At 36.6% G+C, this 19,586-nt stretch overlaps 1 protein-coding gene across 12 annotated transcripts in view; it reads left to right on the forward strand.

Moving 5' to 3' along the window:
* The window catches only part of FRYL (FRY like transcription coactivator), a 241,156-nt gene that overhangs the window by 60,553 nt on the left and 161,017 nt on the right, over positions 1-19,586 (forward strand). The window contains exon 4 of one of the 12 annotated variants that reach the window (XM_074324663.2): positions 17,021-17,119. The exons of the other annotated variants lie outside the window; for them this stretch is intronic. Within the exon in view, the coding sequence (XP_074180764.2) occupies positions 17,074-17,119 (46 nt within the window). The 5' untranslated portion in view covers positions 17,021-17,073. The remainder of the gene's footprint in view (positions 1-17,020; positions 17,120-19,586) is intronic. 12 annotated transcript variants of the gene reach the window in all.

Consider the following 19,586-nt stretch of genomic DNA (forward strand, 5'->3'; position numbering starts at 1 on the left):
TTAGAATGACTTTAATTTTTAGTTATTAAAAATTATGTAATATCCATTTATGTATTACATTATACCTTTGTTGATTGCTTCTTAACATAAATTTCTATGTGCATTTAAAATTTTGATAGATAATGCAAAGTTACCTTTAAACAATTTCTCAATTTAAGCTCCTCAGGGCAGATGAGTGTTCCTATTTCTTTGTATTCTCCCTAATACTAGTTCTTGTCAGTTTAAAAAATAGGGTCGTATTTGTGAGAAATCAAACTTTGTTTTAAGAACATCAATTATGTAAAAGAAAGGAGAAGGAACTTTTAAGTTAAAATATATATATATATATATATATTGATATCTACAATGTACTGGTATTAGAAGTTTCTTTTTATACTATTCACTCATTTGGGTGGATGAAGTAGAGGTGAGGCCACTGAGGAGTTAATGCCTCTTAATTTCAGTTAAAATCTGGAAATCTTTCAGCACTTAGTTTTTTGTTCAACAATGCAAATATGCATAAGTGAAAAATATGCATGTATTAACATGTGCATTATTTAAGTTATTAAAAATTTACTTTAGCTCTTAGCCTTGAATCACTTAGTTGTTTTCTCTACCACAGCTTATGTGGTTGGACTTGGTGTTTAATTAAATGTAATGTGTTATGCCCATTAGTTTAATATGGCTCCTTTTCTAAAAAGGAGCTTTTGAGTATAGCATACATATTATAAAATGTCATAGATTTTGTAATTTATATTAATTTTCACATAAGCACTCAATGTAATGATTAGGAATTTTCCATAGTATACTTGTATATCTTTTTACCAGTCACAGTCAAAACAAAGTAAAATCATGGAGCACTGAAGAGTATGTGTATGTTGTCTGAAATTTCAGCGGCTACAGGTTCTTTGTGGAATAATTTGCCCAGTTTCTCTCCAAAAATAAAATTCAACTTGAGGGAATGACTGTTAAAATTAATTTAAAGGACTTCTTTGGCAATTTCTGTAGAGATTTGGTTTTAAAGTTTCTGGTTCTTCAATTTCAGTTTACTGATCACACTCCTTTTCTTGAATCTCAAGATTGATACTAAAGTTATATTGTATATAAGAATAAAACGCACGTGGTTCGCACCAGTCTGTACAAAGGTTACTTGCAACTCAGCATGAATGAATTTTTACTTCCTGTTTACTGGTGGTTCTGGGATAGAGATAATGTAGTAGTGGAGCCAAAAGTCATACAAATATGACTGGGTACAGTTCTTCTAAAGGGTGTTGTAGTATTGTTCATTTAATGAAAGGAGAAATCAAGTATATGAAGAGATTTCTTATCAGTAATGCAAAGAAGGAACTATACTTTTAGCGAAAAACTGATGTGTAATCTCATAGTTTTGTATTTGGATCAGTTGTTTCCAACTTCTTTAGTTGTTAATTCAAAATTTAGAAAGTTATTTCAAGGGATGTTAGACAAGGTTGTAATGTGAGAGGATCAACTAAGAATGAGTTAGATTGCAATATATCGAAATTTACTTGCTACTTTTAACTCCAAAAGTATTTTAGATGTCTGTGGTTTCTTGAACAAAAATATGTGTAGAATTTGCAAGAGTTGACATTTTGAAGAATGTTTTTCTTTGCTTTTGATAACTTTTTTTATTTTTTAACTTTCTGTAAATATTAAGTAACCTAATATTTACAGATTTTTATAGAAATTCTCAAACAACTCACTGGATTTATCATAAGTCCTCTACAGAACATATTAACAAATGCCTGTAGTATACCACACTATTCAAATTCCCTGCCACCATTTCTGCTCCAAACAGGTTGAGTTGTGTGCTTACCAAGAATTGGTTGTGTTTTATACCAAACCAGTTATATCAATTATACTTGTAATATAATTTAGTTATGTGTTACATAATTCAGCAAAGTATGAGACTGAAAAAAAAAAGAGTTGTTTTGGTGTAAGCAACTTTGAATGCTTTGGCCAGATTCCACACAGGTGAATTCCTAAAAAAAATTTGCTTTTGTATTACATGTAGGCCAGAGAAGTGTACATGATTGGAAGGATTTTGCCCTCAGATACCTTAAGCTTCTCATTGTATTTTGAAGAAATTGAAACAGGAAATTGTAGATGATATATATGTACATGGGTTGAATTTGGCAAGAAAGACAGATTCAACTTAAGAGACAAGTACTTGGCACTGTACCAGAAGCCTAGGGAATAAACATGGATTTTATATGTAAAGTCAAAGTCAAACCTTCAGTGGACCTATTGACCTTTTTCTTCCCTGATTCCTACTTTAAGGAAGCTTTTTGATTACATGATTAGCTAACAGTTGTCATTTACAATAAAGGGACACTGGTGTATATAGTTAAATAATGTTGCAATTTTGTTAAAGAGGTAAATCATTTATTTGCTCTCCCCACTTAATAAAAGGTAATCAAAGGTTCACAGATTTATGTTACATAATCTTATTCATAAGATGCTTAAATATTCATATTTTTTGTATAGAGTCCTAATCGTGTCATCAAAGACTGATTTCACTGATAAATATTAGAATTGGCACAAGTAATATCTGTCTTAAGACATGAAAGTTGGTGGGGGAGAAAATGCCTTTCCCTGATTCAGTATACACTACAATGTTTTCCGACCATTGAAGAACAATGAGTGTTAGGCGAAATCATGAGTCAGTTCCTAAGAATTAGGCAGTGTGTTTCCACAGGCTTCTGTTGTGACAGCTGCAAAGTACTTGTATATCCAAGATTGGGTTATTTTTATTCTGATGGAATCAACCTTAATTTTGTTGTTCACTTTGCTTAGAGTCAAGAATAAATGAGTGTAAATATAAGATTTATTTTTATAATTCACCAAGAAAGAGATAATGATACACTGAACAGAACTAAGTATACATCAACATTAAAAATAAAGGAAATTTTTGAGCACCCTCTGTATTCTAGGCACTGTTTTCTTGTTTTGTTTTACCAACAACTGAAATGGTATCGTTTGTCTACCTATTTAATACTTAACTGTCCTGTTTCCCCCCCTCAAATAGAATATAAGTTGAACATGGACTTTGCTCTGTTTACTGATGTGTTTTAAGGTTTCGAGCATAATAGTGGCTCAGTAAATATTGGTTGAATGAGCAGATGCTCTCTCGTGAAACCTAGTGAGATAGGTTGTTACACAAAGTTTTAAAAGTTCAGAGAGGCTTAACCAAATTATTTGAGGTTTTTGGCTACTAAGTGGTATAGTCATGCCATTGTTCTAAAGTCAGGCATTTGTTCTTTCACTTCATCTCATTGTGGCTTTTATGCTTTTGAATCTTTATGTATAATTTTTTTTTTTTTTTTTTTTTTTTTAAGACTAGCATATCTACCGAGGTTAATTGTTCCATTAAAGAACAGATACTTTTTTGGGTGCTTTTATTTTAACTAAGAGCTGTATTTTCATCGGAAACAACTTTAATTCCAGTATATATTAAGCGTTACTCTTTGAGATTCTGTGTTTCACTTTAATGAACAGTTGATAATTATTTTTATATCACTCTGGTTAGATAAGCTGATTAAGGAGAATAGCTGTTTCACATGACTTTTACAAAAACAATTAAAAGACACACATTGAAATACCATTTCCATTTCATTACAAAGTGTTAATGACTCCGTGGGATATAAATATTTAAACAGTATACTGGTATACCTCTCCTGACGTATTCAGGACAGCTTACTAGCAGGGGCAAACCAAAAGGTGGCACTTGTTATAAAATTCCAAATGCCTTTTGGCTGAGCTTGAGGGGCTATCTACATTTCACTAGTAAACAAAGGGGAGTGCTAACAGTTACTAATTAGATTTTCTTAAGTGATCTTTTCAGTTTTGTCTTTGTAGATCCGTTGCCCTCAGTGGTTAGATTTCACATCTCCAGAATAGCTCATTTTTGTTTGATACGTTTGTTATACAGTAGGTATAGGGATAGCATGGCAAGCCAGTTACCTTTTACAAGGGAATGAGATGGGTAAAGAGTGATTTAAGTTTTCATCAAAGACTGGATTGTTAATAAAGAGTTGAGAAAAGGTCCTGGGAGAGCACTGAGATGAGGCTTTCTTCTGACACTCCAAATGCTTGTAGTGACAATAAACTGAAGGCGAAGAATCATTTGGAATTGAAATGTGATAAAAAGGTTTTTGGGCAAGGCAATATCCAGGAGAAATCTGAGCTCCAAATAATAATCAGTTTGTTACGGAGTTTCTGGCGTGACCCAAGTGATACCTTGTACCTCACTCTGTGTGGAGAAGTTTAAGAATTTTTCTTGCTTATGCAAATGGGATTTGGAAGCATTGGGCTTAACAGTGTCATGAAATCAAGTAGGTTCCCTTACTTAAGAGGGCCTTTTGAAAGATCCAAGATGGCAGAGTAGATATAGACTGTTCATGCTTCCTTCCATGAACACATTAAAATTACAGCTAAATTATAGAACTTTCAACCTGGAGAACCATCTAAAGTCTGGCTGAACAGTAGTTTTGTAACTAAGGATATAAACAAGAAGCCATGTCGAGACTGGTAGGAGGGGTAGAGATGTGGAACGGGTTGGCGCCAAACTTCTGTGTGGTGGATGAGACTCAGGAGGGGTATCTCAGACGCAGAGGTTCCCCTCGGAGGAGCGAGGGACCTCGGCCCCCCACACCAGTCTCCCCAGCCCGGAGTACTGGTGCTGGGAAGAGGCACTCCCACGACATCAGGCTGTGAAAAACAGTGAGGATTCTGACCAGCTGGGTGGGACCGAAGGCTGCAGGAAACCCAGATGTCCTCTTAAATGGCCTGCACACAGACTCTCATTCTCAGGTACTCACCCTGGGCTCTGTTGGAGGGACAGTGACTCGGGGGGCATCGAAGACATATGGGGAGAGAATGAGGTGTGTGGCTTCGAAGCGAGGACTAGAGAACAATCGACATTTTTCCCTGTATGGGGTCTGACTCTTGTGTAGTCGCAGGCGGGTACCATTTTTCGAATGTTGAGCCGTCCCCACAGGCTAAATCTGAATGTGATTGGTCTAGTGAGCTTCAGTGCTCTGCCCTACAGACTCACTGGGACCCCACCCTGCCCAACTATGCCAATGCTAGAAGCACTTTCTCAGTGAGCAGCCAGGCCCATCCACATTGTGCTCTTTCTTGAAAAACTGTCAGAGTCCATGGGCCCCAGCTGGGCTGCGACTGGCCCCAGTGTGCTCTGAGACTTTCGTTGAGTAATTCTAGGCTCAGCACTGGCACCAAACCAGAGTCTACATTAACTTAGTGACCATAATTGTTCCTACTCTAGTGACTCTGCCACACCCAACTACTGACTGTACCAGGCTTTATCAGTGGCTGGACCTTAAGGGAGCAGGCAAGTGGCTTTGGGATGTCCTGGCTTTTTGCAGAGCTACCCCAGGCCCGGTACTGGTGGCAGCTGTCCTTAGTTCACAGCGTAGCCTCTCCCCCATGCATCCAACTTTAGCACCGGAAGTGAACAACCATGGGTCACTTTGTGGCTCCTACCAGGTCCCTGGTAGCTCCCTCACCAGTCACAGGCAGTGGGTGACGTGGGCCTGCACCAGCATCCCTCCCAAGAGGCCCAGAAACAACATACTTGGAGTTTGGCTTCACAACACAGCAGAGCACTGCCCAATTTGTGCCACAAGCAGCACACCCAAAGGGCAGTCTCAACAGGCATCAGAGCCTGTTGGGGTGAATCCCACTCACTGGGGTAAGGCCCCCACACAGGAGCCCGTAAGCTGTGGACCAAACTTCACAGCCAATCAACGTGAGGGCTAATCCCACCCACTGACATGCCAGTAATAATCAAGGCTCATTATAAAAGGAGAGCACATACAATTCACACAAGGAACTGGAGCTGTTGACCAGGGAGACTGTCTGAGTGCCCCACAGGACACTTACTACATAAAGCCACCCGGACAAGGCTGGGAGACATAGCAGATGTACCTAATACATAGAAACAAACACAGGGAGGCAGCCAAAATTAGGAAACAAAGAAATACATCCCAAATAAAAGAACAAGAGAAAACTCCAGAAAAAGAACTAAACAAAATGGAGGCAAGCAACCTACCAAAGTTAGATTTGAAAACACTGGTTATAAGGATGCTCAAGGAACTTAGTGAGAAGTTTAACACAGACATAGCAAGCATAAAAGAGGACATGGAAACCATAAAAAAGAACCAGTCAGAAGTGAAGAATGCAATAACTGAAATGAAGCATGCTCTAGAAGGAATCACTGGCAAATTTGATAATGCAGAGGATCAAATCAACGATTTGGAAGACAAGGTATTAAAAAATACCCAATCAGATCAAGTATAACAACATTCACATCAGAAGAGACAAAGCAAGGGATTGAGAACCTATTTGAAGAAATAATGACTGAAAACTTTCCTAACCTGGTTGAAGGAAGTAGACATACAAGCCCAGAAGTGCAGAGAGTCCCAAACAAGATGAAATCAAAGAGGCCCACACCAAGACACATCATAATTAGAATGACAAAAGTTAAAGACAAAGAGAGAATCCTAAAAGCAGAAAGAGAAAGGCAACTAGTAACTTCTGAGGGAGCTCCCATAAGATTGTGAGCTGATTTCTCAACAGAAACTTTGCAGGCCAGAAGGGTTTGGCACAAAATATTCAATGTGATGAAATGCAAGTACCTACAAACAAGGGTATTCTACCTAGCAAGGATATCATGTAAAATTGGACAGATAAAGAGCTTCCCAGACAAGAAAAAGCTAATGGAGTTCATCACCACCAAACCACTGTTACAAAGAATGTCAGAGGGACTTCTTTAGGGTAGAAAAGTAAAAAGGAATATAAAAATTATGAATAATAAAATGAATGGCAATAGCTACATATCTATCAACAATTACTTTCAGTGTAAATGGATAAAGTGCTCCAATCAAAAGGCATAGGAAGGCTGAATGGATAAGAAAATGCTGCGTACGGACTCACTTTAGATTGAAAGACACAGACGGAAAGTAAAGGGATGGGAAAAAATATTTCATTAAAATGGAAACGGAACACAGAAAAGGCTGAAGTAGCAATACTTATACCAGACAAAATAGACTTTAAAAAAAGGGTTACAACAAGGGATAAAGAAGGATCCAGTAATCCCACTTCTGGGTATTTATCTGAAGAAACCTAAAACTCTACTTTAAGGGGACCTGTTCACTGCAGCACTGTTTAAAGTGGCCAAGATGTGGAGGCAACCTGGGTGTCTGATAGAAGAATGGATAAAGAGGAGGTGGTACATTCATATAATGGAATATTGCTAGGCCGTGGAGTGGAGTGGGTTCTTGCCATCTATGACATCATAGATGGACCTGGAGGGTATTATGCTGAGTGAAGTATTCAGACAGAGAAAGATAGATGCAATGTGATTTCGCTTATGTATGGAATCTAAAGAATGAAACAAACAAACAGAAACAAACTCATAGACACAGAGGACATTTTGATGGTTGCCAGATGGGAGGGGCATTGGGGTGTGGGTGAAGAAAGGGAAAAGGATTAAGAAGTACAAATTGGTTGTTAAAAAGTATTTATGGGGATGTAGGGTACAGCATAAGGAATATACTCAATAATATTGTAATAACTATGTATGGTGTCAGATGAGTAGTAGATATGTTGGGGTGATAGGTAGGAGGGGGTGGGAGGCAGGGTGCAAAAGGTGAAGGGATTAACAAGTACTAATTGGTAGTTACCAAATAAATAGTCATGGGGATGTAGAGTAAAGCATAGGGAATATAGTCAGTGAAATGGAAATAACTATGTATAGTGCCAGGTGGGTACTAGACTAGTTAGGGGGATCATTTCTTAAATTATATAAATGTCTAACCACTAAGCTGTACACCTGAAATTAATATAAAATAATATTGAATGTCAACTGTAATTGGAAAATTTAAAAAGGGGAGAAAAGGTAAAGAGGAATAAAGTCCAAATTTCCAGGTATAAAACAAGTCATGGGGATGTAATGAACAGTATAGGGAATATAGTCAATAATACTCTGATAGCGTGGTACTATGTCAGATGGTTGGTGGACTTGTCAAGGTGATCACTTCTTTAGGTATATAAATGTTGAATGACTAAGGTATACCCTGAAACTAATACAATATTGTATGTTAGCTATATTTTTAATAAAAATCTTGAGAAAAAAAGGACCTTTGGAGTACTTTTCAGGTTGTAATCATTGGAGGATGCAGGGGAAGCCTTATAGGGTTGTTACATTCATTCCATCTCTGAATCTGAGAATTGTCATGATAGAGGAGAGATATTGGGAAGACCTACCAGCATGACGGGAGAGAGGCAGTGAGCAGAGCTCTACCAATGACTGTGCGACCTTAACTAGGCTACTTAATCTCTCTAGGTCAGTTAGTCTCACCTATCAACTTTGAGTGATACCTTCTTTGTAGCATTGTTTTCAAGATTACCAAAAATGGGAGCAAAATTGACCCATAGTTCAATATTTGATGGCTATTTGCAAAAATGTTTGGATTTTTGTCTTGGAGGTAGATGAATCAGATTTATTTAGAATTTATCCTTGGAGCATTCCATCTTAAAAAAATATTCTGGGAATTTGGATCCAGGTCTTTTACGGTGTGTAATTCCAAAATATTTTAGCATGTGATTTATAGGTATGTGAGAGCTCATGGGAGCTTGAGTTGCTTCACCTTTTCGTGTGCTTCCTTCTTTGTCCACAGTATGTGCTCTTCCAAATAACTAGTGTCAAGTAATTGTGTGATTTAGAAGTTACTGCCACATTGTTATGTCAGTAGTTTCTCTTGGCTGTTTTTAAAGTTAGCTAAAACTTCTTAAGAGGGAGCATTTTAGACTGTGTCCTCGAGTTACATGGATATATAGTTTTAAAAATTGGGGCAGGTAAGTATGGCTAGAGGTAGGGTCAGGATCTTTACTTCTTTGGCTTTTAAAATGGAATTTAAAGAAACTTAAATGAAATAAAAGATACATCCATCTCTCTTCTTAAGGGGCATAGAATAGCTTCTTCTCTATTCCACTTACTCTGCTGTTTCACAATCACAGAACTGATATTTATCCAGTATGGTGATACTGGTTGTTAAAATATTTCAGTGTCAGTTGCTATTTAGTTATCTTTCCATTTCCTCTCCCCACTGCTTCTGCTACTTCATTCCTCCTGCCCCTACCCCGGGACCCTCTGGAACCACTGCAGGTTTCATCAACTAAAGGGTGCGTCCTAGGCACCCCAGGATCCCTAGTACCCACCTCCACCCAGAGGCTGAGCTTGTGCTAATTGTTCAGTTACCAGACCTTCCTGGTGGCTGAGTTTTTCGATGATCATCCCTGCTTATTCTCACTAAAGAAGCAAAACAACGGGGGTATTGTATCTAAGATAAAATAGTTGAAACAAAGGAGGGTAAGAAAAATACATAAATAATTATTAGGCAAAACATGCTGAAATAGTAAAGGTGTAAAAAAGATGAATAAGATGATAAAAATAATATCTATATCAGAATATGTTAAAGAAAATAATAGAGGTGAGGTTAAAAAAGTAAAATATGTTAAGATGACTAAAACTAAATGTAAGTTAAAAATGTAAAGGAATATACTCAAAAGGTTAAACAAAAATATAGTGTGCTATAAAAGAAATTCAGGAAGCAACATGCAATCCAAGGGTTAACTCCACCCACACGCAAGCAGGGGCCTTTGGGGTGAAGCAACTATAGATAGTTACCAGCTTCCAATCCTGGTGACTTCCTGAAACTGGAACTCTGCAGGGGGAATGGAAGTCTTTGTGTGACTGTCCTTGGGGTTGAATAGTTTCTCTCAGCCCCAACCTCAGTTAATTATTCTCCGTGTCAGGACTCTAACTCATTGTCCACTAGCTTCTATTATTCTATTTAATATAAATGTCTTGTTTCTTTCACCAGATAGTGCGTTCTTTGTGAACTGAATTGGTCTTATTTATGTGGGTATCCTCCGAGCTTAGCCCAATGGCAGGCACTTAGTAAGCAGTTAGTAAGTGTTTGTTGGATGTTAAGAGTTCTCTGTGCTTTGGTTCTTGTCCTTTATGTGCCAGAGTTAAGTTTTTACTTGTTACTGAGAGCTGCAGTCAGTTACCATATTTAGTGCACTGACTGTTCCTTCAGAACCATCTAGCACATTGCTCCGTGGCATTGGTCCCCCTGGCAAAACAGCCTTCCATTAGTTTCAAATGAAAAAAGTAAAACAAACAAACCTCAAGTCGAGCAAACGTTGATCTAGAACAGAGGCTAGCAATGCTAACTTTTTCTGTAGAGGGCCAGGTAGGAAATACTTTAGGCTTTGCCACCCACAAGTCTCTGTCACAACTACTCAGCTCTGCCTCATAGAGCCAAATGAGCCTAGATGATAACGTGAATGAATGTGTGGCCATGTTCCAGTACAACTCTATTTACAAAAACAGGCAATGAACCAGGTTTGGCCTGCAGGCCAAAATGTTCTAACCCCTGAGCTAGAATATGGAAAAGAATATTGCTGACGTGAGAGAGCTACATGCAGGTAACTTACCTGGGAAATAGAGAATGGAAGCTTTGAAGAAGGGTCCAATATTACACTTATTTGTGTTTTCTATAACTCTTGGAATAATGTTTTATCCAGAGTTAGGTGCTCAATAAATATGTATTGATTTAACTTGAAATCCCACTGTAACAGTTACCCTCCCTGGTCTTCAATTGTCTTATCTAAAACTTAAGGGATTATTAATGTCTCTCCAGTTAAAAAAAATCTGTGATTCTGTAACTGTGGAAGGCCAGATGATTTATTCTTTAAAGATAAAAATTGTTGGCTTACCACATTTTCTGTATGCCCTTAGTATCCTGATGTGGAGTTCTGGAATGGTTGCTTGTATGAGTCATTCTGTTTGTGGACCTTTCCGCAATGGAACTCATCCTCTAGCTACACCTGTACCTTCCACCCATCTCTGTCACCCTAACCAGCCAATTTATGAAGCCTAGTCCATATTTTGTTTAAAAGAATAAATGAGCTATAAAGGTATCCTAGACAATCGCAGGTGATTCTTTGTACAAAGACAGCAATTAAGATGAGGAGCAGTCTGTTTATCCTTTAGAATTCCATTTTTCTAAATTCTGTATCAGCAACGCAGACATTCCATCATTGAGTGTTTTTCATTTAAACTGTTAAAGATAAACAATAATCCAGAATAACCCTAAATATTACAGATGTAAATTTTTGTCACCTGATCTGAATTTTAAATGCCTCTTTTACTTAAATTTTTGATAATTTTTTCCCCCCTAAATAGTGATTTGTTTAAGATTGGGTAAGCTATCTGATGATATCTTATACTGTTCTCAAGAAGAAGCATAAACTGGGATATATTTCTAGTCTACATGACGGGGAAACTAAAAAACTCTAAAAAGTCCTTATAAGGAATACAGAAAATTTCTCTTTTATTTTTTAGGCTTCTAAAGTTTCCCAGTCTCTATTTTTAAGTAAGTATAGATGTGTGTTTAAAATTACATAAGCAAGATATTTTCATATTAGTGTAATTTGAAGTAGCTCTTCTTAAACTTTAATGTGCCTAAGAATGACCTAGGGGACCTTATAAAAGAAAAAAAAAGTGGGTTCTTATTTACTGGGTTTAGAATGGGGCTTTAAAGAATATTAAGATTATGAAGGTAGGTTCTTCTAAATAACTCTTAATATAGTACACTTAACTATGCATAAACATTTTTCTGTGTTTTGGGCTGGCCCATTTAATTCTACTGGGCAATCTTTTTATCTTTTCTTCCTAACACTACTTACTGGTACTCTCCTTCCTCAGTGTAATTTTTTTGTCTTTACATTTAGTAGCCTCTGCAGTTTGAGTCTTCCTTTCCTTTTCTGATTTAGACTCTTCCTCTTGTACTTCATTTCAACCTTGCTCACTTACCCCTTTGTTTAAAAAGTGTTTTAAGAGTGATATCAGAGGTGGCTCTAACAATAAAAACCTCTGGTTGATTGAAAACTTACTATGCTCCTGACAATGTAGGAAAAATTCAGAAAGGCAAGTGTTGGCAGGAAATAGTGAGTCTTTACTTTGTGGTGGGTGCCTCATAGTTAAGCTGGCCATAGGTCTCCAGAGACCTTGGACAGTTGACAGTTTATATCTCTGTTCTGGCATGTTGTTAATAGTGCCCATTTTCATGCTCAAAAAAGTCCTGCTTTGGGCAACACATTTTATATTCTCTCTGTTCATGGTTCATAGAGTTTGACCTATTCTGTTCTAGTAGGATTGATCAATTGTAATGCATACACCCCTTTCTTTTCAATACATCTGTATAATGTGTATTAACAATGAAAGTACCTTAGTATTAACGATCTCTTTTCCAGGAGTGAATATACACTGTGTGTATTATAAAAATACAAATCTAGTAACAGTAGCCTTTTGAATAGAAAAATTTTAATCTGGATTTTTATTAACAGTATTTTCAAAAATTATTTCACACATTGAAAATAATTTCTGATGTCTAGAACTCTTAGGATCTCAAGAATCAATTTTAAATATATTAGAAACAGCAGATTCTTTTTCTCATTCAAGAAATAATAATATCTCAGCACTGGGCCAAATGATAGCAAATTGGTATGGTTTGTTAGGGCAAAGAAGTAAGTATGATTACAGGGTCTGGACTGCTTCATTTTAAGCAGAGGAAGCAATTTTTTTTTTTTTTTTTTTGGTTTTTATGTGTGGAATATATAAAAATAACTTAAACCAAAAGCTAGGAACAATTGGGCTATTAATAAACACCCTCTGTCAGGAAGGTAACAGTAATTGTACCTTAAGGTATACGCAAATAATACAATTGCTGCATAGGTAACCACTCCCAAAATACAGAGCTTAGTTAAAACGCTTCTTTACTTGTTTTATGTTACTAATTTGTGAATATATTGGTGCATTGATTTGTCCAATCTGTGACATTTATATAAAACTTACCTTTATTAGCAATGCTTTTATAGCTATAACCATTAATTCATAAACTTGATTTATACTTCAAAAATAAGCAGTTAATTTGGACATGACCTGAAACTTTTCTATCCAGAAATCTGGATGGAATTCTGGTCCAAGTGTTTCAGGAGCAGCTTCCCCTCATTACTCACTTGTTTATTTTGTTTGCCCTTTCATAGTGCTGTATTTGAATTATTGTCTCCTTTTGTTGCTGTTGTTTTTTTTTCTTCAGTTCAGCTGAGTCCATTAATTTGTGGTTATTGTTGGGTGGCAAGTACTTAAAAAATAACTAATTCAGTTTTTCCCCCCCGATCAATGGAGAAGATAACTAGAGAACTTGGGGGTTTGGTTACCTGTATGTTCTCCTCTTAACTCTGATCCTGACATCCATTTTGTACTTTAGGTCTGTATAGCCAGAACTCTTTTTGATATGACCTACTCCTGACTTACTCCACATTTAGTACCACCAACCACATAGTCACTTAGGCCCAGGGGTCATTTTTCATTACTTCCGTTTTACCTTTTTTACCCTATCCTATCCATCACCAAATACGTCAAAAAGTATCTCTTAGGAAAAACTGGAATCTGTCGTCTTATTTCCATCCTTAGTGCCTTTTCTTGAATTATTCTAAATATATACTATTTATTTGTTTAGTCATTATCTCTCACCATAGCAATTTAAATAGCCCGTTGAGTTCTGCTGTGCTCTCAAGTCCATTCTCCACCTAATTAATCAAGTGATCTGTTTGACCTTGTTCCTGCTCAGAACTCTTCTACAGCATTCAATTATGACCTTCAGTATTTCTTGGAGCCCCGTGGGTATCTCAGGGGTTCTTTGCAAATCTTCTCAGACAAGTGGAAGAACCAAGTTCGTAGGACCCTGATCCTCTAAACGTGGTCAGCCAGAGTTACTCCGATTTTAATACATTTTCCTTTGAGGTTAAGCATAAAGATTCATTATTCAGAAGATCAACAGATTTCAGATGCGATATTCTTCCCTCAGAGTGGTCATCCCTGATCATCTTCTCTTAGCAGGGCCTCATCTGGTTTTCTCTGTCTCCATCTCCCCCTTTATTGCCTTCACAGCCCTTAATCACAATTTGTAATTTTATATTTGCATATAGGTATGTGGTGACATATCCCCACCCACACTCATACACCCTTCATCTCCACCATTGGATCTTAACCCTCCCAAGGGCACAAAGATCTGTTTTAGTCACAGGATTATCCTTTACCACCTGGCATGGTGCTTTGACACAGTGTTTAGACCATTTATATTTAATGTAATCAGTGACATGATTGGGTTTAAATCTGTCTTGCTATTGTTTCCTGTTTGTCCCATCTATTGTATTTTCTTTTTTCCCTTCTTCCTTACCTTTTTTTGGATTAATTGTATTTTTTTAGTATTCTACTTTATTCTACTATTGGCTTATCATCTTCTCTGTTTTTTAAATTAGTTGCTCTAGGGTTCACACAATGAATTTCAATTTACCACAGTTTACTTTCAAATAATAGCATAACAATTTATGTGTAATGTAAGAACCTGAAATCTTATACTTCTGTTTATCCTTTCCATCCTTTGTGCTTTTGTAGTCAAATGTTTTATTTCTACATATGTTATAAATCTTACAGTACGTTGTTAACTACTTTTGCTATAAGCAGTCAATTTAACTTAAAAGAAAATTTAAAACAAAATAAGAAAAATTCTTCTTTTTACCTGCAGATGTGCTTTTTCTGGTACTCTTCATCATTTGTCTAGATTCCGGTTTTCATCTTACATGATTTTCTTTCTGCCTGAAGAAATTTCTTTAACCTTGTTTTTTTTTTTTTTTTTTTTTTGTATGCAGATCTGTAGGTGACAAATTCTTTTAGGTTTTGTCTTTCTTGGAAAAGTTTTTGCTTGTATTTTGACAATATGTTTTCACTGGATATAGAATTACAGGTTACCAGTTTTATGCTTTAAGCTTTTCAATGATGTCATTCCAACTTCTGTCTTGCATAGTTTCAGATGAAACATCTGTGTTCATTTTCCTTTGTTCCTCTGTTCCTCTGTATCTAATGTATCATTTCCTTTGAATGCTTTTAAGATTTTTTTTCTTGTCCTTGGTTTTCAGAAATTTGATTATGGTGTGCCTTGGCCATAATGGTATGCCATAATTTCTCTAAGTTTACTGTGTTTTTTTTTTGTATGTATATTTATTCTTGCTTGAGGTTTGATGAGGGTTTTGGATTTGTGGGTTTATAGTTTTCATCAATTAAAAAAATTTTTTGGTCATTATTCCTTCAGATAGTATTTTTTGTTCAGTCCTCTGAGATTCCAGTTCACATGTTATACCATTTGATATTCTGCCAAAGGTCACCGAAGCTTTGTACATGTTTTCATTGTTTTGTCATGGGTGCTCAACTTTGGAGAGTTACTATTTACATTTCTCCAAGTTTACTGATCTTTTCTTCCACAGAATCTAATCTTCTGTTGGGTCCCACCCAGTGAATTTATTGTTTTAGATATTGTATATTTTATCACTCAGAGTTCTCTTTGAGTCTATTTTTATATCTATTCTCTCCTCATTGTGTGTGTTTTTTTTTTTAAGTTCTTGTGCCTATTGTTAATAGCTTTTTAAGAGCCCATATGCTAATTCCATCATCTCTGTCACTTCTAGATCTGCTCTATTTATTAATTTTATGGGTCACATTTTCCTGCTTTTTGACACATCTAATAATTTTTAATGGATGCTAGGCATTGTAAATGTCACATTGTTGAAAGCTGGATTTTGTTATTCGCACATAGCTGAATCCTTTGAGGCTTGTTTTGGATTCTTTGAAGCTATGTTAAGGAGGGTTTAAAGTAGCCATTAGCCCATTAGTAAGGCATGACCCTTCTGTAGTATCTGCAGAATGCCCTGGGTACTCAACTGTATTAGTTTCTCAGATTTTCCTTGTTTTTGATGACCTTGATAGTGTTGACGAGTATTGGTTCAGTTTGGGTTTTTCATGGTTAGACTGGGGTTGTGGGTTTTTGGAGGAAGAACACAGAGGATAACGTGCCATTTTTATGACATCATGTCAAGAATGCATACTCTTGACTTGTCACTGATGCTGTTAAACTTGATCTCCTGGCTAACGTGTAATGTTTGTCAGGTTTCTCCACGGTAAAATTACTGTTTCCCCTGCTTTCTATATTTCACTCTTTGGAAGGAAGTCACTAAGTGTAGCTCATACTTTTAAGTGTCAGGGATTAGTACTCCTCCTTTTTTGAAGATGAAGTATCTACATAAATTATTTGGAATGTGTGTCAGGGGTCCCCAAGGCCATTCCTGCACGTAATGATCTTTTAGAAGGACTCACAGGACACAATGTATAGTTGTACTTACAGCTATGATTAAATGCAACAAAAGGATGCTAAGCAAAATCAGCAAAGTGGAAAGGCAGTTGGGGCAAAATCCAGGGGAAACCAGGCGCGAGCTTCCAGAGTGTCTCCTCACAGCAGCATCGTAGAGGGGAGGCAACTGAGTGCCCAGCAGGGAACTGCGACACCATAGGTGAAATGTTACCAACCAGGGAAGCTCATTAGGGACTCAGTGCCCAGGAGGTTTACTGGGGCTGATCACATAGGTACCCCTTGCCTGGCACATACCCAAGGTTTAGACTCCCTGGAGGAATGCAGATGTTCAGCATAAACTGTACTATTTGTTTGAGCAGTTTAGGCATAGTGAGCCACTCTTCGTCAGTTCTGGAAATGGCTGGGCTGGCCCTCTTAAAATCTAAGTTCTTAGATGCCAGTCAAGCACCAATCTTGTAAGCAGGACTTTTCAAAGAATACCAGTCAGACTTGCTAGGTTAACTCTTTTTGTACAATGTGAGCTCTGTCTCTTCTTACATGTTTATTTAATCATTAATTTATATCTGTAGATCCCATGGATATTTAGTTTACTGTTTGGATTATATTCCAAAACGACATTGTTTATTTTGTTGCTCAAATTCTTACAGCCCTGGCCCTTTCCTATTTTTCGGCCCTGCAAGATGCTGTAGGTTTATCTTGTGTATTCTGTGCTCTCACCCTAGAATCAGCCACTTCTTCAAGGAGCCCTGCTGTCTTTTTGTAATGAAGTTTTAAAATGTCCAAACAAATTCACTGTAGCAAATTTTGGGAACCAGAAAGAAGTAAGTAGAAGTACATTACGAAGTAAATATTAACTGATATAAATTATAATTATTGTTAATGTTTTGGTGCATTATTTAATGAGGTTTCGAAGCAAAAATATGAAATGATTTTTGCAATCATTTTCTTTTCTTTTCTGTATTTCATGTGTGGTGTTAATTACCTAACACACCTGAGGGCATCTTTCCTTCTATTCCTGAAGCCTTTCAGTTTCTTGTAAGGTCCAGAAAAGGTGAGAACTTTTTGAGGAGACTGAAATCTGTGGGGGCTGTTGAAGGCTGTAGGAGTGATAGGATATTTGATATTTTGTGTGGAAAAACTTGCCAGGTTTCTGTTTTTTCCATATTATGGTTGTTCTGGATACCAGTTTTAATACCTTTTTGAGATATTTAAAAAGGTGTTAATATGTGGAATAATCCATATATTTGTACTCTTCCTAAGAATGTTAGTAATTGAAGAGTTAGTTCCTTTGAGTGGGTAGAACATTAAATTCCAATGAATTGTATTGCAGGATATGTTCAGTTAAATCCAAACTTCATTATATATTGAGGAATATTTTGTTTGGATCCTTTATTTAAAGGGCAGTTTTTTTAGGATTTACTGAGAATTGTTCCTGGTATACATTCTTTGGAATATTAGAATGTACCTCTATCTACCTTCTACTCAGAAATGTAAAACAAGTAACTAATTCCATGAATCCTTAAAATGCCAGTGAAAGGGCATAGAATTAAATGGAAATGACTTAAAGTAAAGAGGGAAACCTACTTTCTAACTCCTGGAGGGCAAGAGAATTGCCGGTCATCTTTTGTACCCAGGGCTTTACAGTATCTGGCCCTGCCAAGAGGACCTCAGCAAAGGCTGATAATACTGAAATTGTGAATTTCTTAAAAATATTCTAAGTCTTATCATTTGAAAAGCATTCTTTAATATATAATAATCTAAAAGGTGGAGAGGAGTATAGTTGAAGGAAATGATTTTTCTCCTTTGCCAAGAATATAGCATTGAGCAATGATTTCTGCAGCTATTTTTTTAATGGTGATGAGACCAAAACTACATATGTATGCTACAACTTGGAGAATTTTGAGTTTATAGAATGAATGAAACAGACGATTGACATTCTGACTCTTGGCAAGCTGGTGGTAAGCTCTGGGCTGTGTGTTTGTTTCTGTGATTAATCGATAGGTTAAGGCTAGAGAACTCATCTGAAAAATGGTGGGAGTATTATTGTGTAATTTAAAAGTAGGACTAGTAATTGAGGGATTGAAAAAGCATTCAACACACAGTCGGACTCTGCCCCACTCTTCTAAAAGGATTGTTGGGTGCATATGTAGTTCTACTAGTTAATCTGCTTTAGTGATTTGGGTGATAAAAGTAAGAGTTAAAAAGTTTAGTAAGGGTTAGAAAGGAAATTAACTTTTGTTAAAGTTGTGATTTATAATTGGAATAGTACCATTACTTATTTTATTTACATTTCAGAATAAAGTTCAGAGCTCAGGCTCTGCCCACATGGGCCTATTGAATTATTTTACATATAAATGGCAAGTGCCATTTTCACTCACCCCCTATCTACATGGAAGTCCTGGTGTATGTAAAATAGAATTTCCAAAATAAGTCCTGAAATTAATTTTGTGCATCTGTGTCTCAAAAAAACTTGCTTTGCTTTGGCTGTATACACCTATTTACAGACTGCTTAAATGTAATTGAACTTTAAGTTCTGATTTATTTTTTTAGATGTGTATAAACAAAACTCAAGCAGAAGAAAATCTGTTTTTAAGCTTGTGAGACAATCACCTTTTACCACTACCCCCAAAAGACGTTATTGTACTCTGACATTCTGTATGACAGTTTTGCTTGTTATAGTCGATAAAGGTTTACTGGGAATTAACCTTGGTTACTTTGGTGGGATATTATAGTCAAATAGTATTAAGTAGTTTTTAAGATTTGTGTAAGGCTGATAGGCTTAGCTCAATAGTGGTAGAAAAAATATGTCAAAACATCAGGGTATATGCCTCCTAACTTGTCTGCTTGCTGACATGGTTCAGTTCTGAGTCTTGGCATTTAATGGTGGAGTTTTTATGGGTCTAGATCAGTTTATTCCCCTAATCTGTTAACAGCTGTTTGATGAAAAGAGGATTGTATTGTCAAATCACTTTGGAGAATACTTTAATTAACAAGGAAAATTATATTGGTTTGTGTACAACTCAGATCCTTTTGTTTGTTGACATACATTGTTGATGGATAAGAATGGGATGCAGTAGCTAGTGTTTTAAACTGTGGAATGTGCTTTATTCAAAAATGTTAACACCTTGATAAGCTGGCCGGATGGCTCAGTTGGTTAGAGTGTGAGCTCTCAACAAGGTTGCCAGTTCAATTCCCACATGGGATGGTGGGCTCTGTCCCCTGCAACTAAAGATTGAAAACTGGCAACTGGACTTGGAGCTGAGCTGCACCCTCCACAACTAGATTGAA

This window comes from Rhinolophus sinicus, chromosome 1 (assembly GCF_057876585.1).
Source record: "Rhinolophus sinicus isolate RSI-liver-muscle chromosome 1, RSI-T2T, whole genome shotgun sequence".
Lineage (NCBI taxonomy): Eukaryota > Metazoa > Chordata > Mammalia > Chiroptera > Rhinolophidae > Rhinolophus > Rhinolophus sinicus.